The following is a 24670-nucleotide window of genomic DNA, read 5'->3' on the forward strand; positions in this document are numbered from 1 at the left end:
AGCCTAAAGAGTACACATTTTATATTTTTATAATATTCACAATAAAGATTTGTCCATTTATACCCCAATCTTGGTTTCTCTCAGCCTTACCCATCATGCATGATTGAGGTTGATTTATGGATAAAGACAAAGTCTGAAAAACTTAATACTATGAGGTTTTATCCATTCTTCAACTTCCTACACAACTGATATTTCTTTCCTTCTGAAAAATCTGTCTTTTCTAACCCCATACATTTTCTTGTGCTTTATCAGTATTTTTGGAAGTGATAATGAATAATCTTCAACTAAGATGCTATACTACAAAGCTATTGCAAAATAGTGCTGTGTACCAAATAAGCCTAAAATTCACACAAGGATGGGGGATTATTTTTTATGCCAAGGGGTGTTTGGATATTTATAACATCATTGGCAGGCATAAATGATAGGGAGGCCATGGGGAGCCAACAGGAAGTCTCTGTGTCTATCCAGTCATGTGCATAGTCAAGTACTATGGCTAGAATAGACGATTTCACAGGCCTTATGTAGCCCATGGTCTGGTTGTTTTTCCTAGAAAACATATTTCCACTTCAGATTACATTTTGAGTTCAAATGAAATCCAGGTATATGTGTTATGAGGCTCTGGATAAAGAGGCAGGAGCTATTTGGGATGCTCTCTTCATAAAAACACAAGCAAAAGAGACTCAACATAGCACACAAACCCACATAAAAGAGGCATCTTTCCACATTCCATACTATGGATCATGGCTGTATAACCAAGTTAAGTGCAGTAAGGTTATATGTGCTTTCTCAAGAGAAGGGAGAGGGACATGAATGTTCTTTGAATAATAATTATTCATAATTTCTGATACAACATGTTCTATCAATACCAAATAGCTACCTGAGCAGGATTCTTAAAACCTAAAGTGAAGGACAGGAAAAATTGCTGCTGTGATGAATTAATGATGTGTGTTTAACACACAATCGAGAAGGTTACTTATAAGCAAATGGTTTTAGTTGATCCATTTGAGTAGGGGAATTTGTATCCTTTTCTCATCTCTGCTTAAATCTAGGGTGTAAGCTTCATTTTTTATTTTAGTGATTTTCATAGCATGTCCAAATTTTCCTTTCTCATTTTGTATTTCTAGCATTTATTTTACTATTTTTCCCAAGAAGTAATCTTTATTTTATTTAAACAACTTTATTACATACATGATTGTGTTTGGGTTTCAGTCATGTAAAGAACACCACCCATCACCAGTGCAACATTCCCATCACCAATGTCCCAAATCTCCCTCCTCCCCACCCAACCCCCGCCTGTACTCTAGACAGGCTTTCTATTTCCCTCGTACATTCTCATTATTAGGATAGTTCAAAACGTAGTTATTTCTCTAACTAAACTCATCACTCTTTGTGGTGAGCTTCATGAGGTGAGCTGGAACTTCCAGCTCTTTTCTCTTTTGTCTCTGAAAGTTATTATTGCAAGAATGTCTTACATTTTTCTTAAAACCCATAGATGAGTGAGACCATTCTGCGTCTTTCTCTCTCTCTCTGTCTGACTTATTTCACTCAGCATAATAGATTCCATATACATCCACATGTATAGGAAAATTTCATGACTTCCACTATCCTGAGAGCTGCATAATATTCCATTGTGTATATGTACCACAGTTTCTTTAGCCATTCATATGTTGAAGGGTATCTTGGCTGTTTTCAGAGTCTTGCTATGGTAAATAGTGCTGCAATGAATATAGGTTTAAGGAAGGGATTTTTGTATTGTATTTTTGTGTTCCTAGGGTATATTCCTAAGAGTAGTATAGCTGGCTTGTATGGGAGCTCGATTTCCAGTTTTTTGAGGAATCTCCATATTGTTTTCCATAAAGGTTGAACTAGGTGGCATTCCCACCAGCACTGGATAAGAGTTCCTTTCTCTCCACATCCCCGCCAACACTGCTTGTTCTCATTCTTTGTGATGTGTGCCAATCTCTGGGGTGTGAGGTGGTACCTCATAGTTGTTTTGGTTTGCATCTCCCTGATGATTAGTGATGTGGAGCATTTTTTCATGTGTCTTTTGGCCATTTGTATTTCTTCTTTGTCAAAGTGTCTGTTCATTTCTTCTCCCCATTTTTTGATGGGATTAGATGTTTTTTCTTGTAAAATACTGTCAGTGCTTGTATATTTTGGAGACTAGCCCCTTATCTGATGGGTATTGGGTGAATAGTTTCTCCCACCCAGTGGGGGGCTCTTGTATCCTGGGCACTATTTCCTTTGAGGTGCAGAAGCTTCTCAGTTTAATATATTCCCATCTGTTAATCTCCCAAGCAGTAATCTTTAATGACAAAGCTGTAAAGCCCTGTGTACTGCATTTTGCTTCACCCTGAAGAAGAAGAATTATGCCCTCTAGTCTTTTCCTTGCAGACTGATAATTAATTCATGTTGATGATTTCTTTCATTGTGGTATTTGGGTTGGAAGAAGATACTGAAAAATCCCCCACCTGAGAGTCACAAATACCCAAATTGGAGAATGGTATATATAATGAACTGCCAAAGGGCAAAAACCAATTGATAAGCCTTTTTTGGAGCTCCTTCATAAATTTTCTAGCATAAATGGGTATCCTGGAGTAAGATTCTTCAGAAGTATTAACTTCTAGCAATATTGATCTAGTGATTTGTTATGAACTAGATATGAATTAGATACAACCAAGATACATTACTGTAAACAATATTCAGTGTTATCATAGTGCTGTAGCAGCACTTTATGTCCAGAGAGGAGGAGTGTCAGGACACATCCAAGAAGTGAGTCTTGCCTTCCACAAGTTCCCCATCATTAGATAATCAGAAGGGACATACATCTTGAAATTACAGAATGACATTTTTGAAGTAGGAAGTTTAAGGAAGGCAGAGTAATATATCTGAAACTAAATATATGCTTTCCAAGAGGAGTTTGATAGAGGCAGAGTGGGCATAGAAGTTAAGAAGGAATAATTTTTCCTGAAAACTTCATGGCAGGTACATGGAGTCCAGAGAGAAACAGCAGCACGTTTTTCTCAGAAACAGTTGGTCATTGATAGCGATAGAAAAGACTAGCTGTGTATGAAGGATCAGAGCATATAGCATCTTGCCAGAACTAGAGAAGAATTGTATGATATTTGTAGAGCCCTAAGAGACAGTGATGCAGCTGTTCTGACTTATTAAAGTTTCCTCTACATCCTTGTTGAAAGAGATACTCTGCAATGATGATACTGCCTCATGGCAGTATATTTAGAGTCAGTGACCCAGGCATTTATGAGATGCCTACTTTGAATATGGTTGTACTTAAATATATACATATTTTGTCTTGATTTTCTACAGACCTTAATAAATGTAAGTTTAGGAAAAATAAAAATTCCAGAAGGAATTTTGAATTGGAAACAATATTTTAGATGAAGTGGCCCTGAATGTATCCTCTCACAATTAAATTTATGCGATACACAAAAAATGTAAATACCTGTCATACTAAAAACTAATGCTGCTGAACCTACTGTCAGAGTAATAGAAGAAAATCTCTGGAGCAGAACTAAGAATCACAGGTGACCCTTAATATATTTATTGTCTCTTGAAACAGAAAACTTTTCAGTCTGGAAAAAAGCCATTTCTTTCTTAATGTTTTGCTCCTGCTTCAAAGGCACAGAGTCAAGAATTATTAAAAAATGTAATGAAGTCGATTATTGTAGAACCCAAGACTTAGAGTATCACAGAAAGCATTAATATGTGAAGGCAAGATAGTTATAGGTTGAGAGACCTCTGATGCCATGTACTAGCACTTTCTTATGTAATTTCCTTTGTCTTCACTGAGAGTTCTGTTATACACATATTTTAAATGAGGCAAGGTACTCAGATAACTTATCTAATGTGTATAATATCCCACTGGTAATACAAATCCTGATCCATCCAATTGTATTATCTGTGCCTTATGTGATGAGCAAGGACATCAAAATGCTGAACTGTCAGACTAAGCTCATGCCATTCCCATCTCAACTCACGATAAGGTTGGATAAAATAGACCAAACTTGTTTTAATTCACTGCAGCATGAATCCAGGAAAGGGATTCCCAAGTTACCCGTGTAATATGTGACATTATTATCAGGGACTGAAGCTGAGATCGACCTAGAGAATAATGAGCTGGGTATTGATACTTGATTGAGCACTCAAAGAAGGGAGATTGTATAGATGGGTAAGTTAGCCCTGCCAATTACTATGTAAAACCAGATTTCAGAGTGAGTTTGATCAAAACTTGAGAATTAGAAAACCACGGCACATGATCCTGAGCAGATGCAGAGAAGCATACTTTTTTAGTTCCCAGAGTCAGAACCAAAAAGGAGTCATGAAGAGGTCAGAAATACACTTCATTTTGTTCTAATTGCAAAATTTTAATCATTGAGATTATGCTGATTTACAACCCCGTAATGGCTTAGAAGCACAGCATCACACTACTTCAAATGTAAGTGCACAGTGCTCAGCAAAAATTATTAACAAGAATTCACAAAAGAATGCTGCCCTCTTAACCCTTTGTTCCACAATTCCATAGACCTCAGATTGTGGGTCAGAATCCAAGGTTTGCTTTATTTCAGTTTATTCTGCTGCATTGCTTTGTTTCTTTGTATTTCATATGAATGATATGTTACAGGATTTGTATTTTTGCCTTCTGATGAGTTACTTCACTTAGCAGATTTCCCTCCATTTCTTCTCCCCATTTTTTGATGGAATTAGATGTTTCTTTCTTGTAACAGAAAAAATGATGTAAAGTTCTGTCACTGCCTTGTATATTTTGGATATTAGCTGCTTATTGATGGGTATTGGGTGAATAATTTCTCCCACTCAGTGGGTGGCTCTTGTATCCTGGGCACTGTTTCCTTTGAGGTGCAGAAACTTCTCAGCCTAATATATTCTTATCTGTTTATCTCTGCTTCCATTTGTTTGGAGAGTGCTGTTTCCGTCTTAAAGATGCCTTTAGTCTCAATGTCATGGAATGTCTTACCTATGTGTAATTCTATGAGCTGCATCATTAAGCTATTCAGGTATGTTTCATGTGCCAGCATGTAGTCTATCCTGGAGAATGTCCCATGTACATTGGAGAAAAATGTATATCCAGGTTTCTAGGGCTGGAGTGTCGTATATATATCTACTAGGCCTCTTTCTTCCATTTCTCTTTTCAGAGTCTAGTATACTCTGGTTGGGTTTCAGTCTGGTTGACCTATCAAGTGTTGACAAAGCCATGTTGAGGTCTCCCACAATTATTGTGTTATTATTGATATTATTTTTCAGATTTGTCAACAGTTGTATTAAATATTTTGCTGGCCCCTCAGTCGGTGCATATATGTTTAGGAGAGTGATTTCTTCCTGCTGTACATATCCCTTGATTAATACAAAATGTCCATCTTTGTTCCTTACAACTTTCCTAAGTATAAAGTTTGAATCATCTGATATTAATATGGCATTCCAGCCAAGCCTAAATGCCTCTAGGAGAGCGATTTTGCTGGGCCCTTTTGACCCACTCACGAGAGGTTCAGGAGACAGGACAGTAGAAAAACATGCACAGGCAACACTTACGGTTTCTCACAGTTGGGAATCACTCTGAAATGTTTGTAGTTGGGTTTCAGTCATAGAATATAACCACCATTCACCAGTGCAATTTTCCCACCATCGATGCCCCCTATTTTCTCACCCACCTCCTGCTGCTTCTCTCTCTATCATTGTCATGGTAGTTGTCAGTGCTGTTAGTGCTCTAACTGCAGTCACTGCTCTTTGTGGTAGTTTCATATCATGGGTTGGTCCTATCAATTCTCATCTCTATTGTCTCTGAATGTATTACCATACTATCTTTTATTTTTCTTATATCCCACAGTTGAGTGAGACTTTTCTATGTCTATCCCTCTTTTTCTTGACTTATTTCACTCATCATAAGAGTCTCCATGTCCATCTATGTTTATTTAGACATATATTGTGACTTTAATTTTCCCAATGGCTGCATAATATATTCCATTGTGTAGATGTACCAGTTTCTTTAGCCACTCAACTGTTGTCCAGCATCTGGGTTGTTTCCAGATTTTGGTTATTGTAAATAATGCTGCTATAGAAGTGCAAAGGGAATTATTGTATTGTGTTTTTGTAATCCTAGGGTATGTCCCTAGTAGTTTTATTTCTGGATCATAAAGGATCTCAATATCCAGTTTTTTAAGGAATATATATATTGTTTTCCAGAAAGGCTGAACTAGATGTCATTCCCACCATCAGTGAATGAGAGCTTCTCCCCACAGCATTGGCTGTTCTCATTCTTTGTGATGTGTGCAAGTCTTTGTGCTGTCATCACTAAAAGTTTTAATTCATCTAATGTAAAGTTAGAGCCCTTAGGATGGGCTTGGATGTTGGTGGATGGAGATGGGAGGACCTTTCTCTGCTATCCCAGTCCACATGGCTCTGCATCCCCCTTCAGCAGCGGGTCTGGGTCCAGAAAATCAATGGGTATAGAACTCACTCACAGGCTGGCTTCCAGAGAGATAACTTCTTTATTGGCCCTCGCCATCACATGTGTGGCCTATATCATAAACCTATTTAAGAATTTGCCTATAATAAACCTATTAAGCATTCTTAGCTTGCCCTGCATCTTAACTTCTTTTATTCATGTCTCCTTCAACCTCCATGCTGGCCAATCTCCCCTAATCGCTTTGGATCCCTGGGAGGGGTCTTACAGGTAAAGTTACACATAGTATCCACTCCCCAAGACTCCTCCCAGGAATGGGTGGGTCTTGCAGGTAGTTGCACGTAAATCTGGGGTGGAGTCACAATCTACTTCCAATCAGCATATTCCATTCTCCTATTTGTCCAATAAGCCTCCTACTTCCTCCTCCTCCTTTAGTTCCCACCACCCTCTTACCAGGTTATAAAGACATGTTCTCATTTTATTTACATTGCTTTTATCTTCATGCCTGATTACATACATGGTTATTTTTCTCAATATGACTTATTTCCTTCTAAAGGAAAAGTTTACTTTTTTCACATGATTTTTAAAGATATCATAGTATTTGAATTAAAATATATTTTATATTTTTAAACCTTCAGGCAGCCACCATGTAGTCTTCCAGACTGGAGGTAACCAAAGTGTTTTCTACCAAAGTGACGATTCCAGTGAGAACACAGATGCTACAAAAAAGACTGAGCCCAAAGTGGATGTTACCTGGATTCTTTTGTTGCGCTACTATATTCACCTGCAGAGAACTAATAATATGAGCAAACTTCTAGGTAGGGTTTTCATCTATAAGAAAAAGAAGATTTAGAACCAAAGAACTAGCCCTAAGGGAAGTAGTGAAAGTCTTCTGCGTGTTTGAACCCTAGTTTGGTCCCCAATTCTGCCTGGTGCTTACAACACTGCTTGAATGGTTCCTGCCTTGCTGAACACTACCTGTGGGAACCTAGCCTCCCAAATGAGGAGCATACTTTAGGTTCAGCAGTGTTCAAGGCCACCAAGGTCACTTCCAGATCCCAGTCTTAGAACACTTTAGTCCTTGGAGCTATTTCCTACAATTATGTGATCCTTTTGACATAGTTTGGTATCATTTTCTCATCAGGTAAAAGTTTCAATTCATTGCCTAAGATAAGCAGAACTTGAGACAGTCCAGCTTTTAGCGAAAACATGAATGAGGAACATAATTAGAAGGAGGCATCTTGAAACTTGCCAAGACTTCCTACATTGTCTGGGACTCAGAATAGTTTACAATCAGAGTGCCAGAATGTGACAAATTATAAAATAAGAAAAATTTGATTTGGCCTTCAGTAAGAGTATTAGTGACCAGTCTATTAAACAGAAGATATGCATCTCTTCACATAGGCTTTTTTGGTGCTAGTTTTTTTTTTTTTATCACAGATGATGTCCAAAAAATTCCCAGAAGAACTAATATAATCTCCTCATTTCATTCCCTCTTGTAGTTTTGTAGTGATGTCTTTTATCACTCAGGTGATTGATGGGGAAATGTTTGAGTTACACTGTGCAGTTTTCAGCTGTGAACAATGGGCTCAACCAAGACTTAGAAAAATATGTGTGTGTGTGTGTGTGTGTGTGTGTGTGTGTGTGTGTGCGCGCGCGCGCGCATGCAGGGAAGCATCTATAAAAGTGTGATTATTATAAGAACAAGGTAAGGTCATCAGCCAGAGATATGAACATGAAGCAGTACTACCATACTTGTCCATGCCTTACCCTATATCAACTCAACTGAACTCTAAATCCTCTGCCGGAGTTTGTCAAATGCCCCCGTTTTAATGTTCTTTCACTGTGGGATGATTTTTGAAATTACTGGGAAGTGTGGTATCAAAACCTGAAGTCCAGAGATTCTCAATACCCAAGGGACCTGAAAGGAAAACATTCCAGTTTATGAGACAAATATACATGATTTTTCCCCTAGAATGCCCCTAGAAATGACCTCATTTCTAAATTATGACTGTTTTCTGGAGAGCCCTCAACCAAGACATCCAGATAAAATAATTTTGCAGCCATTACTTAGAACTGGAAGCAATCTCTAAGAGGCTTCTTTCTTTCCTGCAGCAAGAAGAAATCCAATATATTCCACTAGGCTACTCCCCTACTTCCATTAGGCTGAATGGTGGCTAAGTAAGAGATAGTGATTAGAAAGCTGATAGCAGTATGGAGAATGACTGTTATCTAATAGAACTCTTAACATTCTTTCATTTTTCTTCCTGAAGCCTCTCTAAAGTCAGAAACTGGGAATTCTGTGCAGGTGGACAGCCTCTTCACGTCCCTTTTCAACTCTGCATTGATTTTGCGCCAAAAAGAAATGCACTTTTTCCTCAAAAAATTCTTACAGCTGTATTCTACATGTTGCATTGATGAATTTCCAAAAGAATTAGTTCAAGAATGGGAAAATTTACCTTCAGATAAAAGCTTATCTGATTCATCAGGCAAGGTAATATTTAAAAATTTTTAAAAAAATGTATAGCACTTTAAGGTTCAGCAGATTTTGATGAAATCACATTAGCTTCGTTGTTGGCATATATTTGTTTTTTGCCAGGAGGGAAGCTCACTTCTGCCTACCTATTGAGACAATCCTGCGTTGTTAAGAAAGTTCACTTACCAAATTACTTTTTCTTTTGATTTTCTCTTCAGAAACTTTCAGAATGTTTCAAGTTACATATCATTTTTGTATTTTTATGGATTTCTAAATTTCTTTGGTTAGTGATTCTTTGAATTCCATCGCGAAGACATTGAATGCTGATTTTAGGTCCTCATCTATGAAGTCCATGCGTTTTGGAGAATTTGGGAATCTGCTAGGATTTATCTCCAAATCTTCAGCTGTGGTGTATTTCTTTGTTTACTCATTGTTCTTTGTATAGGGTGGGTTGGGGTGCTGGAGTTTCAGAGTGTTTTTTTTTTTAAAGTGGTCTGTTTGGGCCAGAGAGATAGTATGAAGTTAGGACATTTGTCTTGCATGCAAAAGGGCGATGGTTCAAATCCCAGCATCTCATATTATCCTCAGAGCCTGCCAGGAGAGATTTCTGAGCAGAGAGCCAGGAGTAACCCCTGAATACTGCCGGATATCACCCAAAAACCAAAAAAAAATAAAAGTGGTCTGTTTAATTGTGTAGGAGGTGATTGGAGGTGTATCTATTTTAGGGTTTATTTATTCTAGGTACACAAAAAATAAAAAAAATAAGAAAGAGAAGAAGAATTTAAGGAAAATTTAAAACAAAGCAAAACAGCTTTCTGATCATTTGGAGGTGATGAGGATTAAAGGATCAAACTCTAATTGACCAATTAAACTCTGTATGTGTGTATGTAAAGATTATGGTATAGTGACACAGTTGCAAGTAGAATGAAAGCAGAATATAAGAAGACTGATGGAAAAGAATGCTATAGATCTTTGAGATTTTAGTGGAAATTTGGAGTGGGTGTGGACTATTGTGAGTGTACAGTATATAATTCTAAAATGAACAAATCACTTGCATAAAATTCTTTGGCAATCAGGCAAGGGGTGGAAGTGGGACACTTGTTTATTTGGAAATATCTTGACTTTGAACTTCACCTAAATTTAGAAAGGATTGAAATGTTTTGGCATTGATATTTGTGTTTCTTAAGAAATTTTAAGATCTCATACATTTTACAAAACAAGGGCGCCTCCCACCTTGAATATACATCATGTGGCCCCATATTAGACTTCATGTAATTAGACAGAAAGTGTCCAACCCCGAACCCTAGATCTCAGACATAGAACAGACACAGTTCTCTCCAGCAGATCTAGGAACCAAACTCCCTCTGGGACATTCTTAATATTGCTCTGACACCAACATGCACCAGTTTTGATATGATATCCTGACAATGAGGAAATGGCAACAACTTGATCTAAGAGCAGGTTGTCTTATCTCACCACCTGATAAGATGAAATCAGAAGACATGCCATCCTTTGATCTATGCAAAAGCCAAGATCGCTAACTACAGAAAATTGACTGTGACAACCATGACTGGGCAGAACTCATCCTGGGACCAATAAAAAAGACCCTAGTCTAGGCTTTGGCCTATGATCTGTACAACAACCAAGATCTCTAATTCCAGATGTCTGACTAAAACAACTGCAACTGAGCAGAACTTCTGGAAACATGATGAAAGACTTTATTCTAGGCTTTGTCCTGGGATCTATGCAAAAACCAAGACCACCAACTACAGAAGACTGATTAAAACAACAGTGATGGAACAGAAGTTCTAGAACCATAAAGAAAGACTCCATCCTAGTCTCCATCCTATAACCTATGCAAATACCAAGATCTCTAGTTACAGAAGCCTGATTTTATTATCCATGATGGAGTGGAAAGTTTCCAGACACCATAAAAGGACCTAGGGAAGACTAAAAGAGCATTTATGGGGCCTGTAATTATTTCCATGACGGTATACTTCAAAGGTGGACAAACCCTGTATCTCTTAGGCCAAGGGAATTCTCTTTCTAATCTCCCCAATATTTACACTGCCTATGCAAAAAAAAAAAAGAGAAGCACAAATTAATTTTTTGTATTGTTATTTTTTTATTTGTTGTTGTTTCTTGCCTTATTTTGTTTTTATTTCAGGACCGTGGTTATTGTTTGGTTGTCATCTTTATTGCTGTGGTGCTTTTTGGGTTTTATTTTTATTTGATTTTTTTGTATTATTATTATGTTTTTCTTCCTTTTTTTCCTTTCTTCTCTTAAATTGATATTTATAGCCTCTAGAAGGACTCTTCCCATTTTTTGTTTGTTTGATTCCCCCCTCTTTTATTCCTTCAAATAGAACCACATAACTTGAACCATCTTGTTCTGCCTCATAAATTGAGGGGGAAATAATGGAGGGTACCAAGACCAAACAGTTGTATGAACATTGAGTAGAACTAAAAAATAATCAAACTTAAAGACCAAATCCAAAGCTAATGACAACAGAATTGATACCCAATCAAAAACAAGCTAGACACAGAGGGGACTACTTATACTAGCAGCCCGGGGGGGGGGAGGGCAAAGGAGGGCAATATGGGATGCATGTTGGGTATAGGAGTGGAGGGAGGACAGCATTGGTGGTGGGAATGCCCCAACTCAGTGTACCTAAAATATTACTGTGAGAGATTTGTAATCCACTTTGGTCAAAATAAAAAATATTTAAAGCAAAGAAATGTTAAGATCACTCTTTTGAATGGGATATTGGTGCCAATAAATTGTGTGTTTGAAAAGTAGTAGAAAGACCCACTAAGGATTTCAGAATTCAATAAATGGTTTTAATTTTTTTTCTATTTTTGGGCCACATCTGGTGATGCTCAGGGGTTACTCCTGGCATTGTGCTCAGAAATTGCTCCTGGCTTGGGGACCATATGGGATGCAGAAAGATTGAACTGCAGTCTGTTCTGGGTCAGCTGTGTGCAAAGCAAACACCCCACCACTTTTACCTCGTGTTGTAATGGGGTTTATAGGATGGAAGATGTACAAGGCCTCGCTCTTCTGGCTCCACCTTTTGTGCGCAGAGTCCTGTAGACCTTCTCTTTGCTGGGGTCTTCTTTGGCTGTAGCAAGCCCGGAACCAGGAATCAGGCCAAATGGTTTAAATTGGGCTCATAGAGTTATACCAACTTGTTCTACCGCACCTTAACCTACGGCAGGACTAGAAATAACATGGGAAGATTTTTGAAGTAACTGGGAAAATATTTCAGATTACTTTTTATTTCCTGATACTGGGCTACATTGTATGACTAATACTTGACACTCCCGTTTTCTTCTTATATTCTAAACATTTGAGAAATAAGAGAAGAGAAAAAAAATCAAGATTAATATTCACCTAACTTTGTGTCATAACTTGATATTGGGTATATGATTATTTAAACTGATTAATAATAGTTATTGGACTGGTGCAAGGCAGAGAAATTTTCCGATCTAGTCAAAGATTTTTTTTTCTTTTGGTTGTGATAGACCATTTCAGTATTTGTGGGAACAAGTATCTTTAATATCTGTCACAGAAAGGAGTAAAAACTGTTCACCCATGCACACAATTTGTTCTCAAGAAAAGAAAAACAGAATTGTGTATATTCAACATTTTTCCCTCATATTTATCTACCTAGAAGAGTGAGAGGAGTTAGAAAGATCAGGAATATAATGATATCCAGTCTTCCACTTAGAAAAAGAACAGTAGGAGAAAGATGTAATCATTCCCAGTTTCTGGGCACTCCTTTGGGATCACTGCCACGTGTCCCAGGCATTTCTGACATTTTGGAACAGGGAACAAAAAATTGCTTGTTTTCATATTGTGAATATTGTATAGAAGTTTGGAAACTGCAGTGTGTCTTCTTTCAATACTCTTTTGAAAGGAAGCTCTGTTTGAGTATTTTAATATCCAGGCAGCCTATCATTACCCAGTTCCCAGGGATGATGCTCCAAAGGCACAACCTTGAATACATTGTAAGTACATGTGACATTTCTAACGACAGCAATGTTATCAAAGCACAGTTTCACCCTGTTTGCTCTTTTTTTTAAACTATAATTAATGGAACACTTTCCCAGGATAATAAGTTGTGGAGATCACTGTCGATTGCCTGACAGGTGCGTGCCACCTAATCATGTGTTTGTTTCACTGGATAGACAGCTAATGAGCATAAAACCTTTTGAATTAAAGAAGAAAAAAAAAACCTCAGAGCTTGGCTGATTTTTGTAACAATATCTTTTAGCTTTTAATCACTCAGGAGGCTATTTCAATCACACTTCTTTCCTAATTTGATACTTAAACTTGATTTTCTCCCCACAAAGAAAGCTGTGCCATTCCAGAATATCATGGTCATGTGTCACACTTGTCACTTCTGTGAGTCTCTGTGTTGTCACTTCTATTGAGAATGGTGATAGGATACCATGTAAATAGCATCCATATCTCTAACCAAAGGACAGAATTCAAACTGTGCATGGGATTCTATGCAAGACAGTACATGAAGGGTGAAAACTGACTGTTGGATTCTAGGTCTGTGCCCATGAAAAGCTCTGGCCAATCTGTTTCATTCTTTTTAAGAAAAAATCAAACATGTCCCAAATACATAAAAAAATAGACAAGAAATGTATTTACCTAATTCCATTGTCAATAAGATCTTATATGTTTCTGGGGCCACAGTGATAGCACAATGGTAGGGTGTTTGTCTTGCACGCAGCTGACCCAGGATGGACCTGGGTGCATTCCCCAGCATCCTATCTGGTCTCCCAAGCCAAGAGCGATTTCTGAGCACATAGCTAGGAGTAACCCCTGAGCATCACCAGGTGTGACCCCCTCAAAACACAAAATAAAACAGAGAAGCTATATGCTTCTTTAAAAATAACAAATTTTTTAAAGTATGATTTTTAAAAAAACTAAAAAAAAATAACAGATAACAAAAAATAAAAACAATACCTCTCTACATGCTCTCTTCTATTGCTACCATTATAAAAGCAACACACTAATGAACACTGCTTATATATTTTTCATAATAATATCTTTATTTAAGCACCATGATTACAAACATGCTTGCAGTTGGGTTTCAGTTGTAGAAAAGAATACCCTCCTTAACCAGTGCAATCTTCCCACCACCAATGCCTCCCATCTTCTTCTACCCCCGCCTGTCTTCAAGACAGACATTCTATTTTTCTCACTTATTACCATTGTCATGATAGTTGTTAGTGTAGTTATTTCTGTAACTGCACTCACTACTCTTTGTGGTAAGCTTCGGATCATGGGCCAGTCCTTGGTCTTATTACAACACTGTCTTTTATTTGTCTTAAATATCACAGAACTATTCTGTGTCTATCTCTCTCCCTCTGATTTATTTCACCCAGCATAATAGTTTCCATTTCCATTCATGTAAAGGAAAATTTCATGACTTTGTTTTTTTCTGATAGTTCCATAGTATTTCATTGTGTATATGCACTATAGATCCTTTATTCACTCATATGTTAAAAGACATTGTGTTGTTTCTAGATTCTGGCTGTTGTAAATAGTACTGCAATGAATAAAGGTATACAGAAGGCATTTTTTTATTGTGTTTTTGTGTTCCTAGGGTATATCCCTAGGAGTGATATAGCTGGATGAGATGGAAGTTCAATTTCCAGTATTTTGATGAATCTCCATATTGTGTTCCATAAAGGCTGGACTAGACAGCATTCTCACCAGCAGTGAATGAAAGTTCTTTTCTCCCCATATCCCTTCAAGCATTGATTGTTCTTGGTTTTGTTTTGTTTTTGTTGTTGTTGTTATGTGTGCCAGTCTCTGTGACATGAGAGGATACCTCATTGTTGTTTTGATTTGCAGCTTCCTTATGATGAGTGATGTGGACCACTTTTTCATGTGCATTTTGGCCATTTGTATTCTTTCTTTGAAAATTGTTCATTTCTTCTTTCCATTTTTTGATGGGGTTAAAGGTTTTTTCTCTTTTTTTTATTTTTTTAAGAATGTTTCTTGACTGAGTAAGCATTATTACTTTACATAAAAATTTCTTTAACATATTTTAAGAAAATTATTTTAACTTGTATAATTCCAAATTTGATATTATGTCATTGTTTATTATCAATCCTTAACAAAAAAGAATTCCACAATAATCTTAACATATTTTGATACTTTTGAATAAATGTTTATGTATTTTTAATTTTTATTTATGAGAACAAATGTTTATTAATTTTTTTATTTTTATTTATGAGAACAAAGATGCAAAGAAAGAGGACAAGGTAAAATTACAGTGGAAGGACAATCACCCATAAACAGAATTCTCAGTAGTCCCATTGCTGATATCTTAACTTTGAACTTTCAGTCAAAAAACATTAAGAAAAATAAAAACAGAACCCATGTATAATTACTTTGTCCCTTAAGTCCCCAGATTGTAGTACATAATATTTCTTAGCAGCACACAAAGCAATCTAAAGTCATAAAACTTATGCAACTCCTTAAACATTGAAGGCAAAGTACTTTTTTACATTTCCATGCACATGCATATTAGTTTAAGTTAATCTCAAAAGTTTAAGTGGGTTGTTTTTCTTAAGGATTAAAGTCAAAGGAGCACAGCTAAAATGGTGTTAGAGTGGCAATCATTGTCTACATAGGCCCACCAAAATATTAGGGACATGGAAAGGAAAAGCCTTGGCCTAAATACAAGAAGACCCTACTCCTGAAGTTTCCTGGCACAAGACCAACTCTAGGCTCCAAGCAAACTAGATTGTCCAATCCAGGTCATTGTCTGTAGTGCCAATACTTTTATTTTTCACACAGTCTCTGTTGTTGGTATCATGTTTCTGTATTAAAGATCCTGGAATCTGCATATCCTACACTGCATTCAGGATGGTGCAGAGCGTCCTCTTGTTTCACCTCATAATTAAAGGGCAATGCAGAGAACCCTGTCCTGTAAGCAGGTCGTTGTTGTTGTCAAATCTTCTTAGTGTTAAGGGAAATCTCTTTTCAGCAGGTCAATGTCAGAGCAGTGGTAAGGTCTTCCCCTGTAGAGGATTGCTTCCAGGTGTTGTTATAAAAGACCTTGGATGTTTCATAGATAGCTTCCTTGGTAAAGGGGTGAATGGAGGGTGCCCATTCTTCTGAGGCCTGTGCCAGGTTATTATATCAATGTTCAGGGCGTAAGGTCTCATTGCACTAAGAGATTTGTGTGTTGCAATCTCTATTAGATAAGAATTTATTTGTATGTATATATTTTCCCATTTTAATGTGCCTATGCAAACAAGGAACAATGCCATGTGGTGTTATCAGCGCATATGGGGGCCATAAGAACAAGTACCTTGCATATCTTAGATATTAGGCCCTTATCTGATGGGTATTGGGTGAATAGTTTCTCCCATTCTGTGGATGTCTTTGTATCTTAGTCACTATTTCCTTTGATGTTCAGAAGCTTCTCAGATTAATATAGTCCAATCTGTTTATCTCTGCTTCCACTTGTTTGGACAGTGTTATTAAATATTTGAAGATGCCTTTAGACTCAATGTCATGGAGTTTTTTACCTACATATTCTTTTGTATACCTTATAGGTTCTGGGTCTGATATCAAGGTCTTTAATCCATTTGGATTTGACCTTTGTGCATGGTGTTAGATGGAGGTCTAAGTTTTCTTTTTACATGCTTCTAACCAGTTGACCCAACACCACTTGTTGAAGAGGCTTTTCTTCTCCATTTTGAGTTTCTAGCCCCTTTATCAAAAATTTATTGATTGTATGTCTAGGGAACCTTCTCTGAATACTAAAGTCTATTCCATAGATCTGAAAGTCTGTCTTTATTCTAATACCATGCTATTTTAATACTATTGCTTTGTAGTAAAATTTAAAGTTGGGGGAAGTGATGCCTCCTATCTGTTTTTTTTTTCCCTAAGGGTTGCTTTAGCTTTTTGTGGAATTTTGCTGTTCCAAATGGATTTCAGGAGCGTTTGATCCCCTTCTTTTAACAATGTCATAGGTATTCTTAAAGAAATTGAGTTAAATCTGTACAATGCTTTGGAGAGTACCGCCATTTTAATGATCTTATTTCTTGAAGCAGTGTTTTGTAGTTTTTCTTTATATATGTCCTTCACCTCTTTAGTTAAGTTGACTTCAAGATATTTGAGTTTCTTTGGTACTAATGTGAATGGGATTGTTTTTTAATGTCAATTTCTTCTCTATCATTATTTGTGCATAAGAAGGCCATTAATTATTTCCATGTTAATTGTGTTGCTTGCTACTTTGCTATATAAATCTATTGTTTCTGAAGTTTTTTGATAGTCTTTAGGATTTTCTAAATAGAAACATTGCATATATTGAAATTAAGGTTCTTTGTTATTTTTTTGTACTTAGCAAATTATTTACTATGTTTATTTGTGAATATAGTTGTTGGAGCTCCTAAAATCACTTAAATATAAAAAACTAAAATAAAATTTTAAATCAATCATTGATTAAATTAATCATTGTTAAAACAAACAGGATTTCTCTGATCAATCACCATTTTTTCTTGTTTTGGTACCACATTCAGTGGTGCTAAGGGGTTACTCCTTGTTCTGCACTCAGGAATAACTTCTGGTGGGCGTAGGCACTATATGGGATGCTGAGATTGAACCTAGGTCATTGACATGCAAGGCAAGTACCCTATCCACTGTAGTATTTCTCCAGTCCATGATTAATCACTTTTAAGTTATTATTTAAGCTAAGTAATTTGCATATTGTACATTTTAGTCATTCTTTTACAATTTTAGTGCATTTAAGTGAGAATGATGACTACTAAGATCATCTATAGACAGTTTTGAAAAGTTTTATATTACCTTTAAGTTATTTTTCTTTCATCTCTAGCTAACGTGAAAGGTCAATGTCTTCACTCCTTTTAATTTCATTTTGAAGACTTGCATTAACTGTCTTATGTCTTCAATAGACAAAGAATAATGGAAATACAAAGCCTTATAGAAATACCAGGTGCTTCTTTCTAGTCACTGACTTAATGCTCTTGGTCACCAAACCCTAATATAGCTTAGATATCAAAAACTTAATAGAACTACTTCCCAGATAACTTGCCTTATCTTTGACACTACAAAAAGTTGAATTTAAACATCATTTGTACTCCATTGAAGGAGGATCCTTTTAAGATTTGAAATCTTATCACTGTTATCTCTATGGCTAGACTAGTTTTTAGTTAGTTACTATGTCTGCATCTTTAAAAAAGAAATAGAAGCTCAGAGACATAATAAGGTGTGTAAGATATGCCTTGCATGCAGCCTACTCAGGTTTGGTTCCCTGAGCACTGCATGGAAAGAGCACAGAGATAAGAGCAAGCCTGGGCACAGCTGGATATATGGCACAGCCCTCAACACCAAAAAAAAAAAAACAAAAAACAAAAAAGAACAAAAAACAAAAAACAAAAACAACCAAAAAACCGAAGTGTAGGTGGAGCAGAAAGATAGCATGAGCAATAATTTTATGAAGGGTAGAGCACTTGACTTGCATGTAGCCAATCTGGGTTGGATCCCTCAACACTGCTTACTGTCTTTCAAGCACTTCTTGTGCCAGATAGATAGGGATTAAGGCATAGGAAGTGCATGCAGCAGACCCCAGTTCAAAGACCCAGTTCAGAGAACTAACATTTTACCTGAGCATTGCTAGGAACAGCCCTGGCAAGTGCTGAGACCTAGCTGGGTACTCTCCAACACTGTAGAGCTGAAGCAACTGTGCATCCACAGGCCCTCACATAGAAACACCAGCCTAATTGGAAATCCCTAGAATGGGACCCATCCACCCGAATCCCAGGCCTTTTGAGCACCACTTTGGAGGTTCCTTCTCCAAATGGTGGAGTAAATAACATAAAACTGACTATTGCACTTTCTACATTACATTTCTCCATTTTTCCACATTTATGTGTCAGGAAAACTCCTGATTTAGCTGAATAATTAAGTGCATTTAATAAAAGGACTGAGAACAATGGGTTTAAAAATTAAGCAAAAACTTTCTTATTTTGCATATATCACTGCAAAATACCATCAAAATAGATTATAAATAATAACCACATCCTTAATATAGCAATCAGTGAACAAAGGCAGGAAAAAATACTGATGTCTTAGCACCCATTATGATCTGGAAACTAAAATAATGATCTATATTTTATTTTCTAGATCTTTATTCTGGGACATTACTCTGGGTGGCATTGAGTCCACTGGCTTTTGGAACATATTTTTGTAGAACAATGTTCTCTGTGGCAGGCCAGCAACAGTTTTAAGATCTACATCCAAAATATGAGTTGAAACAATTCCCAGAGTTATCTATAGAAGCCAATGTCAAATGAATATTGAATGAATGTTTTAAATATTGAATGAATTCATTACCAGCAGTCACACTGACATTTCTGTTTTTTCCCTAGGTAGTTTATGAACCTTCTGTGTCTACCGTTGTATCACTCAGGATCATTTCTAGCCCAGTTGATAAAACAGTGTTATCAACAGACATGGCAACACAAGCTCTAAACAAAGAACTTTGCTTTCAGTGGTACATTCCTCCACTGGAAAAACCTCCAAGGGATACAGAACCTATGGTATGTAAAACATAAGACTTATGTATTAGTATTGTATCTCTTAAGCTAAATTTTATACTTTATATACAAAGTTAAACGAGCACATTAATGCAATCTCATAATTTAGACTAAATGTGCAGTGACATAGTCTATATGACCTGGTAGAATGAATCTTAATAGAGCTAAAAATTTCTGGGAAAATCTGTTTCAAGACAAATATTTTTCTTCTTCCTACTTTTACTGTAAAAGTTACAGCGTGTCACCATTATACTTGCTTTTCAATTTCCTTTTACATAGTTACTTTAAATGTGTCAAGAAAGTTTCTTGTTTTCTTATCACTTAATTAAAATTCCTTATCCTTAATCATTTTAATGTTTTAATCTTTGACGATTAGAGTCATAGTACTGTGGGTAGGGTGTTTGCCTTGCATGTGGCTTACCTGAATTCATTTTGGAGGAACACATATGGTTCCCCAAGTTCCTCCAGGTGTAATTAGTTAGTGCAGAGTCAGGAGTTGGCTCTGAGCACTGCAGAATGTACCTTCACAACTCCAAAATAAAAAATTTCAGGTGGGGGCCGGGCAGTGGCATTAGAGGTAAGGTGCCTGCCTTGCCTGCACTAGCCTTGGACGGACCACGGTTCGATCCCCTGGCATCCCATATGGTCCCCCAAGCCAGGAGCGACTTCTGAACGCATAGCCAGGAGTAACTCCTGAGCATCACCGGGTGTAGCCCAAAAACCAAAAAAAAAAAAAAAATTTAAGGTGGTTTTATAAAATTTCTTTGACTTTATGTTTGTTGTGGACCACTTCTGGTGGTACACAGGAATGGGAATCAAACCTAGATCTTCATCATGCAAAGCATAAGCTCCATCCCATTGATTTGTTTCTCTGAATTATTAATTGATGTTATATTGTTAAAAATTAACCTGTGTTTCTTTGACAAATTCAGATTGGTCATGATGCATTTAATTTCACTAGTTTCAGTTTTCCCCTCTTTAGTTGAATGCTTGCCACTGTTCTCAAGAGCTGCATAGGCTAAACATTTTCTTTACTAAATTGTCCTTGTTAGTTTTTGGATCAAGTTTTTGCTAGGCAAAAAAAAAATAGATGAACTGATAAAAATGCTAATGTTTTCTTATTAACTGGGAAGTTAATGGTAACTTTATTTTTTTCCTCTGACTGGTAAGAAAGATTCAGTAAATCCCTCTAATCCTAGCATTTTCTTAACAAGAAAATGAGTGATTTTTGATGCAGTAATCACTGTGAGAAGATACCTATGAACTTCTGATCTCCAGCTGTCAGAGTTGGTATCAGTTCTGCATGGAACACTATCTTCTCTACTGTTTGATGCCTGTATCTAACTACAGTTTATATTATCTTTTGCTGTCAATCATAGAGAACATTGAATGTTTCTATTTCTTTTTGAATTCTATTTTTTAAATTGCTTTTTATAAATTTTTATTGAGACAATATGAACTACAAAACTTTCACAGTTATATTTAAGGTACATAGTGACAGTGAATTAGGGCAATTCCCACCACTAGTGTTGACCTCCCTCTACCCCTGTTCCCAGCATGCATCCCATACCTCCACCCTTTTCGCCCTGGACTGCTAGTGTAACAGGTTCCTTTTTTGTATAGTTTATTGTAGTTTAGGTCTCTTGATTCTATTGTCATTGACTTTGGGTTGGGTATTTAAGTCTAATAATTTTTTATTTCCACTCAATGTTCATGGGACTGCTTGTCCCCTGTACCTACCATCCACTTTTTTTTCTTAATTTATGAGACAGAACAAGATGATTCATGTTCTATGGTTCTGTTGGGGGAAAAAAAGGCAGGGAGGAACCCCAGTCAAGAAACTATGAATATAAATTTAAAAGAAGAAAGAAAGAAAAGGAAAATCAAACAAAACAGAACAAAACAAAACAAAAACAAAGAAGAGGGAACTGATGTAGCAAATATTTTTGTTTTGTTTTGATTATTTTTCATATGTACAGTAAGTATTGAGGAAATTAGAAGGGAAATCCCTTTGACTTAAGGTTTCTCCACCCTTGAAGCATACTGTCATAGGATCAACTATAGGCTCCAGACATGTTCATGGTTGAATCTCAAAGTCTGTTTTTGTTGTTAGGCAACATTCTGTTCCGTTGTGGTTGTCAAAGTCAGTCTTCTGTAATTAGAGATCTTGGTTTTTGCACAGGTCTTAGGACAAAGTCTAAGGTAGGGTCTTTTTTTTATGGTTCTAGGAGTTCTACTCAGTCATGGTTGTTGATTTCAGTCTTCTGTATTTAGTGATCTTGATTTTTGTACAGATCGAAGGATGGAACCAAGCTTCCGCCCAGCAGTGGCTGAGGCGCAGTGATGGCAGGGTAAGGGTCCACTTGTGTACATTCCAGGTTTGAACCCTTCCCATAGATCCCCTGCTTCCCAATTCTGCTTTAAGTTGCTTTTTCTAAGATATTACCCACTTTATTCTATGTACACCAATGTGGACATTTGTCTACCTGATATATTTGTACTGACATACCTCTTTTTTCTTTATATTGCTTATGTAGGTGGGTTTTTTTTTTTTTGGTCCTATGTTGCCAGAACTAATTAGTTTGTATTATTTTATTATTCCATTTATATTTCTAGATTTTTTTGGAGGTACTCTTTACCTATTGACTTTTTGAAATAAACATTTAGCTCAATATGCAGTTCTTTCTCAATATTCAGTTAATATGTACATTTTAAGACATGAAAGTCTCTCTAACCATTTTTATTTACTTTCCACAAGTTTTTAAATATAATATTTTCATTTTAAGTGTTTTAAATTGTCATCATTACAAAAACTAAAAACAGTTTAAAAATAATTCTGTCATGATTTCTTTTTGACTTGTGGGTCATTTCAACATGTGTTTCTTAAACTCTCAACATATGGAATTTTTGTAATTATCATTTGTTATGTGTTCCTATATTGTTATTAAAACAATTATGCAGAATTGATATTTGTTAAAACGTGTCCCCCTTCCTCAAGAAACTACATATTATATAACTATTCCACTGATCTCCAAATGTATATTGCAGGTTGTAGAGAATGCTCAATGTGCCAGAGCACATGCTTTGCATGTGGGTTTATCCACCTGAGGCCTGGGTTCATCTCTGTCTCCAAATGGTCCACTAGCATTGCCAGAAGTAACCCAGTGTTGGGGGTGTCCCAACCCAAACAAAACAACCAAGCAAACAAAAGAATCTTAAATTCATTTTCTTTTCTTTTCTTTTTTTTTTTTAATAAAATCTTATTTTAAGCACCTTAATTACAAGCATGATTGTAGTTGGGTTTCCTTTATAAAGACACTCCCTTCACCAGTGCAACATTCCTGTAACCAAAAACTCCCACCTGCCTCCCAGACCCCTACCTGTATAAGAGACAGGCATTCTACTTCTTTCATTCATTAACATTGTCATGCTAGTTGTTCGTGTATTTTCATGACTATCCAGTTGATCAGTTTTGTTGGTTTTATTCACTTTGTCTATAATCTTGCTGGTCTTTCTATTTTCATTTTTCAGTTATTTTCAATTAGTTACCAAAATAAGTATGTGCAAATATATTGATATGATTGTTAAATACTTTTTCTTTGTGCTTTTGTCAATTATTGCTTTTCATAATTTAAGTCTGCATTGTTAGGTGAAATCAGATTGATAACTGATTATTTTGATGTCATTTCTAAGTGACTCATGTCCTTTCCATAAAAATGTCCTTTTCTTCTCATTAAGTCTGTTTTTTTTGAAATTAGATAAAATGATCTTGTTTTCATAGTCTACCATTTTCCATCCTTTTACTTTAAACTTTTTCTACCTGAGTACCTGAGTTTAACTGTAGTTTTTACAAAAGACATGCACTTAAATTATTTTAAATTTAATTTCTGGTTGTATTGTAATCTTACTCAAGAAGTTTACAGTTAATTTATCGTTACACTTATAATTTATTGTTATGATTTATATATGTAATTTATAATTAAGATAAATATATAACTTATAATTAAGATAAATACTAATGTTTGGGTTATTTTGGTCTTGTCTCAGTTCTCTTCTCACATTTTGGATTGGTTCTTTTCACCTATTTTTTTCTGAGTTTTTATATCATGTGCTTTATAACTGAAATACTATTTTAATTATTGTATACATATTTTATAATTATTGTCCTACATATTAGGGTTTTATATTCCTTCTTGAATTTTAAATCCTTTAGAACTGAAAGAGTTCTATTGAAGTTAAATTCTGGAATTTTTTTAATTAAAAATAAATCACTGTGAGATAAAGAGTTAAAAAGTTGTTGATAGTTGAGTTTCTGTCATACAATATTTCGATACCCATAGTATTTATTTCCTAAGTTATCCTCCTGCTCCCCTCCTTTACCCCAACCTGTCTTTTTGGCAGATATTCTCTCTTTTTCTTTCTTTCTAACCCCCACCTCATTCCCTCTTTCTTCCTTTAAGGAACCATTTTTTGAAATACTGTTACTATTACTTTACTTCTTTCAGTACCCAGTTCTTGTCCAGTGTGATCATTTCCAACTAGCATTGTCATAGTGGTCTCTTCTCTGTCCTAACTACACTTACCCCTGAAAAAAATTTTTTTTCAGATCAAAGAATTTTATTTTATTGGGTGTGGGGAATCTTCAGGGGAGGATAAGCCGATGTCCTCAGGGAGCCGGGATCTCCGGACCCTAAGGCTGAAGAAAGCCTGAAAAAATTTTAATGAGAACCTGCTACCAGTTTTTGTTTGCCTGATAAATGCCATTATTTTATATTTGTTTGTTAAATAAATGTTAGGATTAAAAATCCTGGGTTAGAAATTAATTCATTTAATCATATTGAAAATGTCTATAATTTCTATTGTTGCTGTTAAGAGTCAAGTTGAGACTGCTCTGAAAGTATTCTGATGTATTTTGCCAGCTGGTTTGATATTTCCTCTTTGTCTTCGCACTGTTTGGTTTTTATTTTTATTTTGTTTACAGAGTGTGAATGAAAATCCAGAATCTAGATTCAAACTTCCTAGGCTTAAATCTTAGCTTTGTGTATTTTAGTAATGTATGAAATTACTTCATAATTTGGTCATATTCAGTGGATTAGTTAACTCTTCTATATCATGATAACTCTTCTCTGGAATCAGAGACAATTTTATAAATGCCTAACTTC

General features: G+C 36.0%; 1 protein-coding gene across 1 annotated transcript in view; it reads left to right on the top strand.

Annotated features, from left to right (window-relative positions):
* The window catches only part of CFAP54 (cilia and flagella associated protein 54), a 443326-nt gene that overhangs the window by 353488 nt on the left and 65168 nt on the right, over positions 1-24670 (top strand). The window contains exons 62-64 of the mRNA XM_049782938.1: positions 7075-7254; positions 8710-8930; positions 19341-19511. Of these exons, the coding sequence (XP_049638895.1) occupies positions 7075-7254; positions 8710-8930; positions 19341-19511 (572 nt within the window). The remainder of the gene's footprint in view (positions 1-7074; positions 7255-8709; positions 8931-19340; positions 19512-24670) is intronic.

Source organism: Suncus etruscus, chromosome 11 (assembly GCF_024139225.1).
Source record: "Suncus etruscus isolate mSunEtr1 chromosome 11, mSunEtr1.pri.cur, whole genome shotgun sequence".
In the NCBI taxonomy this organism is placed as follows: Eukaryota; Metazoa; Chordata; class Mammalia; order Eulipotyphla; family Soricidae; genus Suncus; species Suncus etruscus.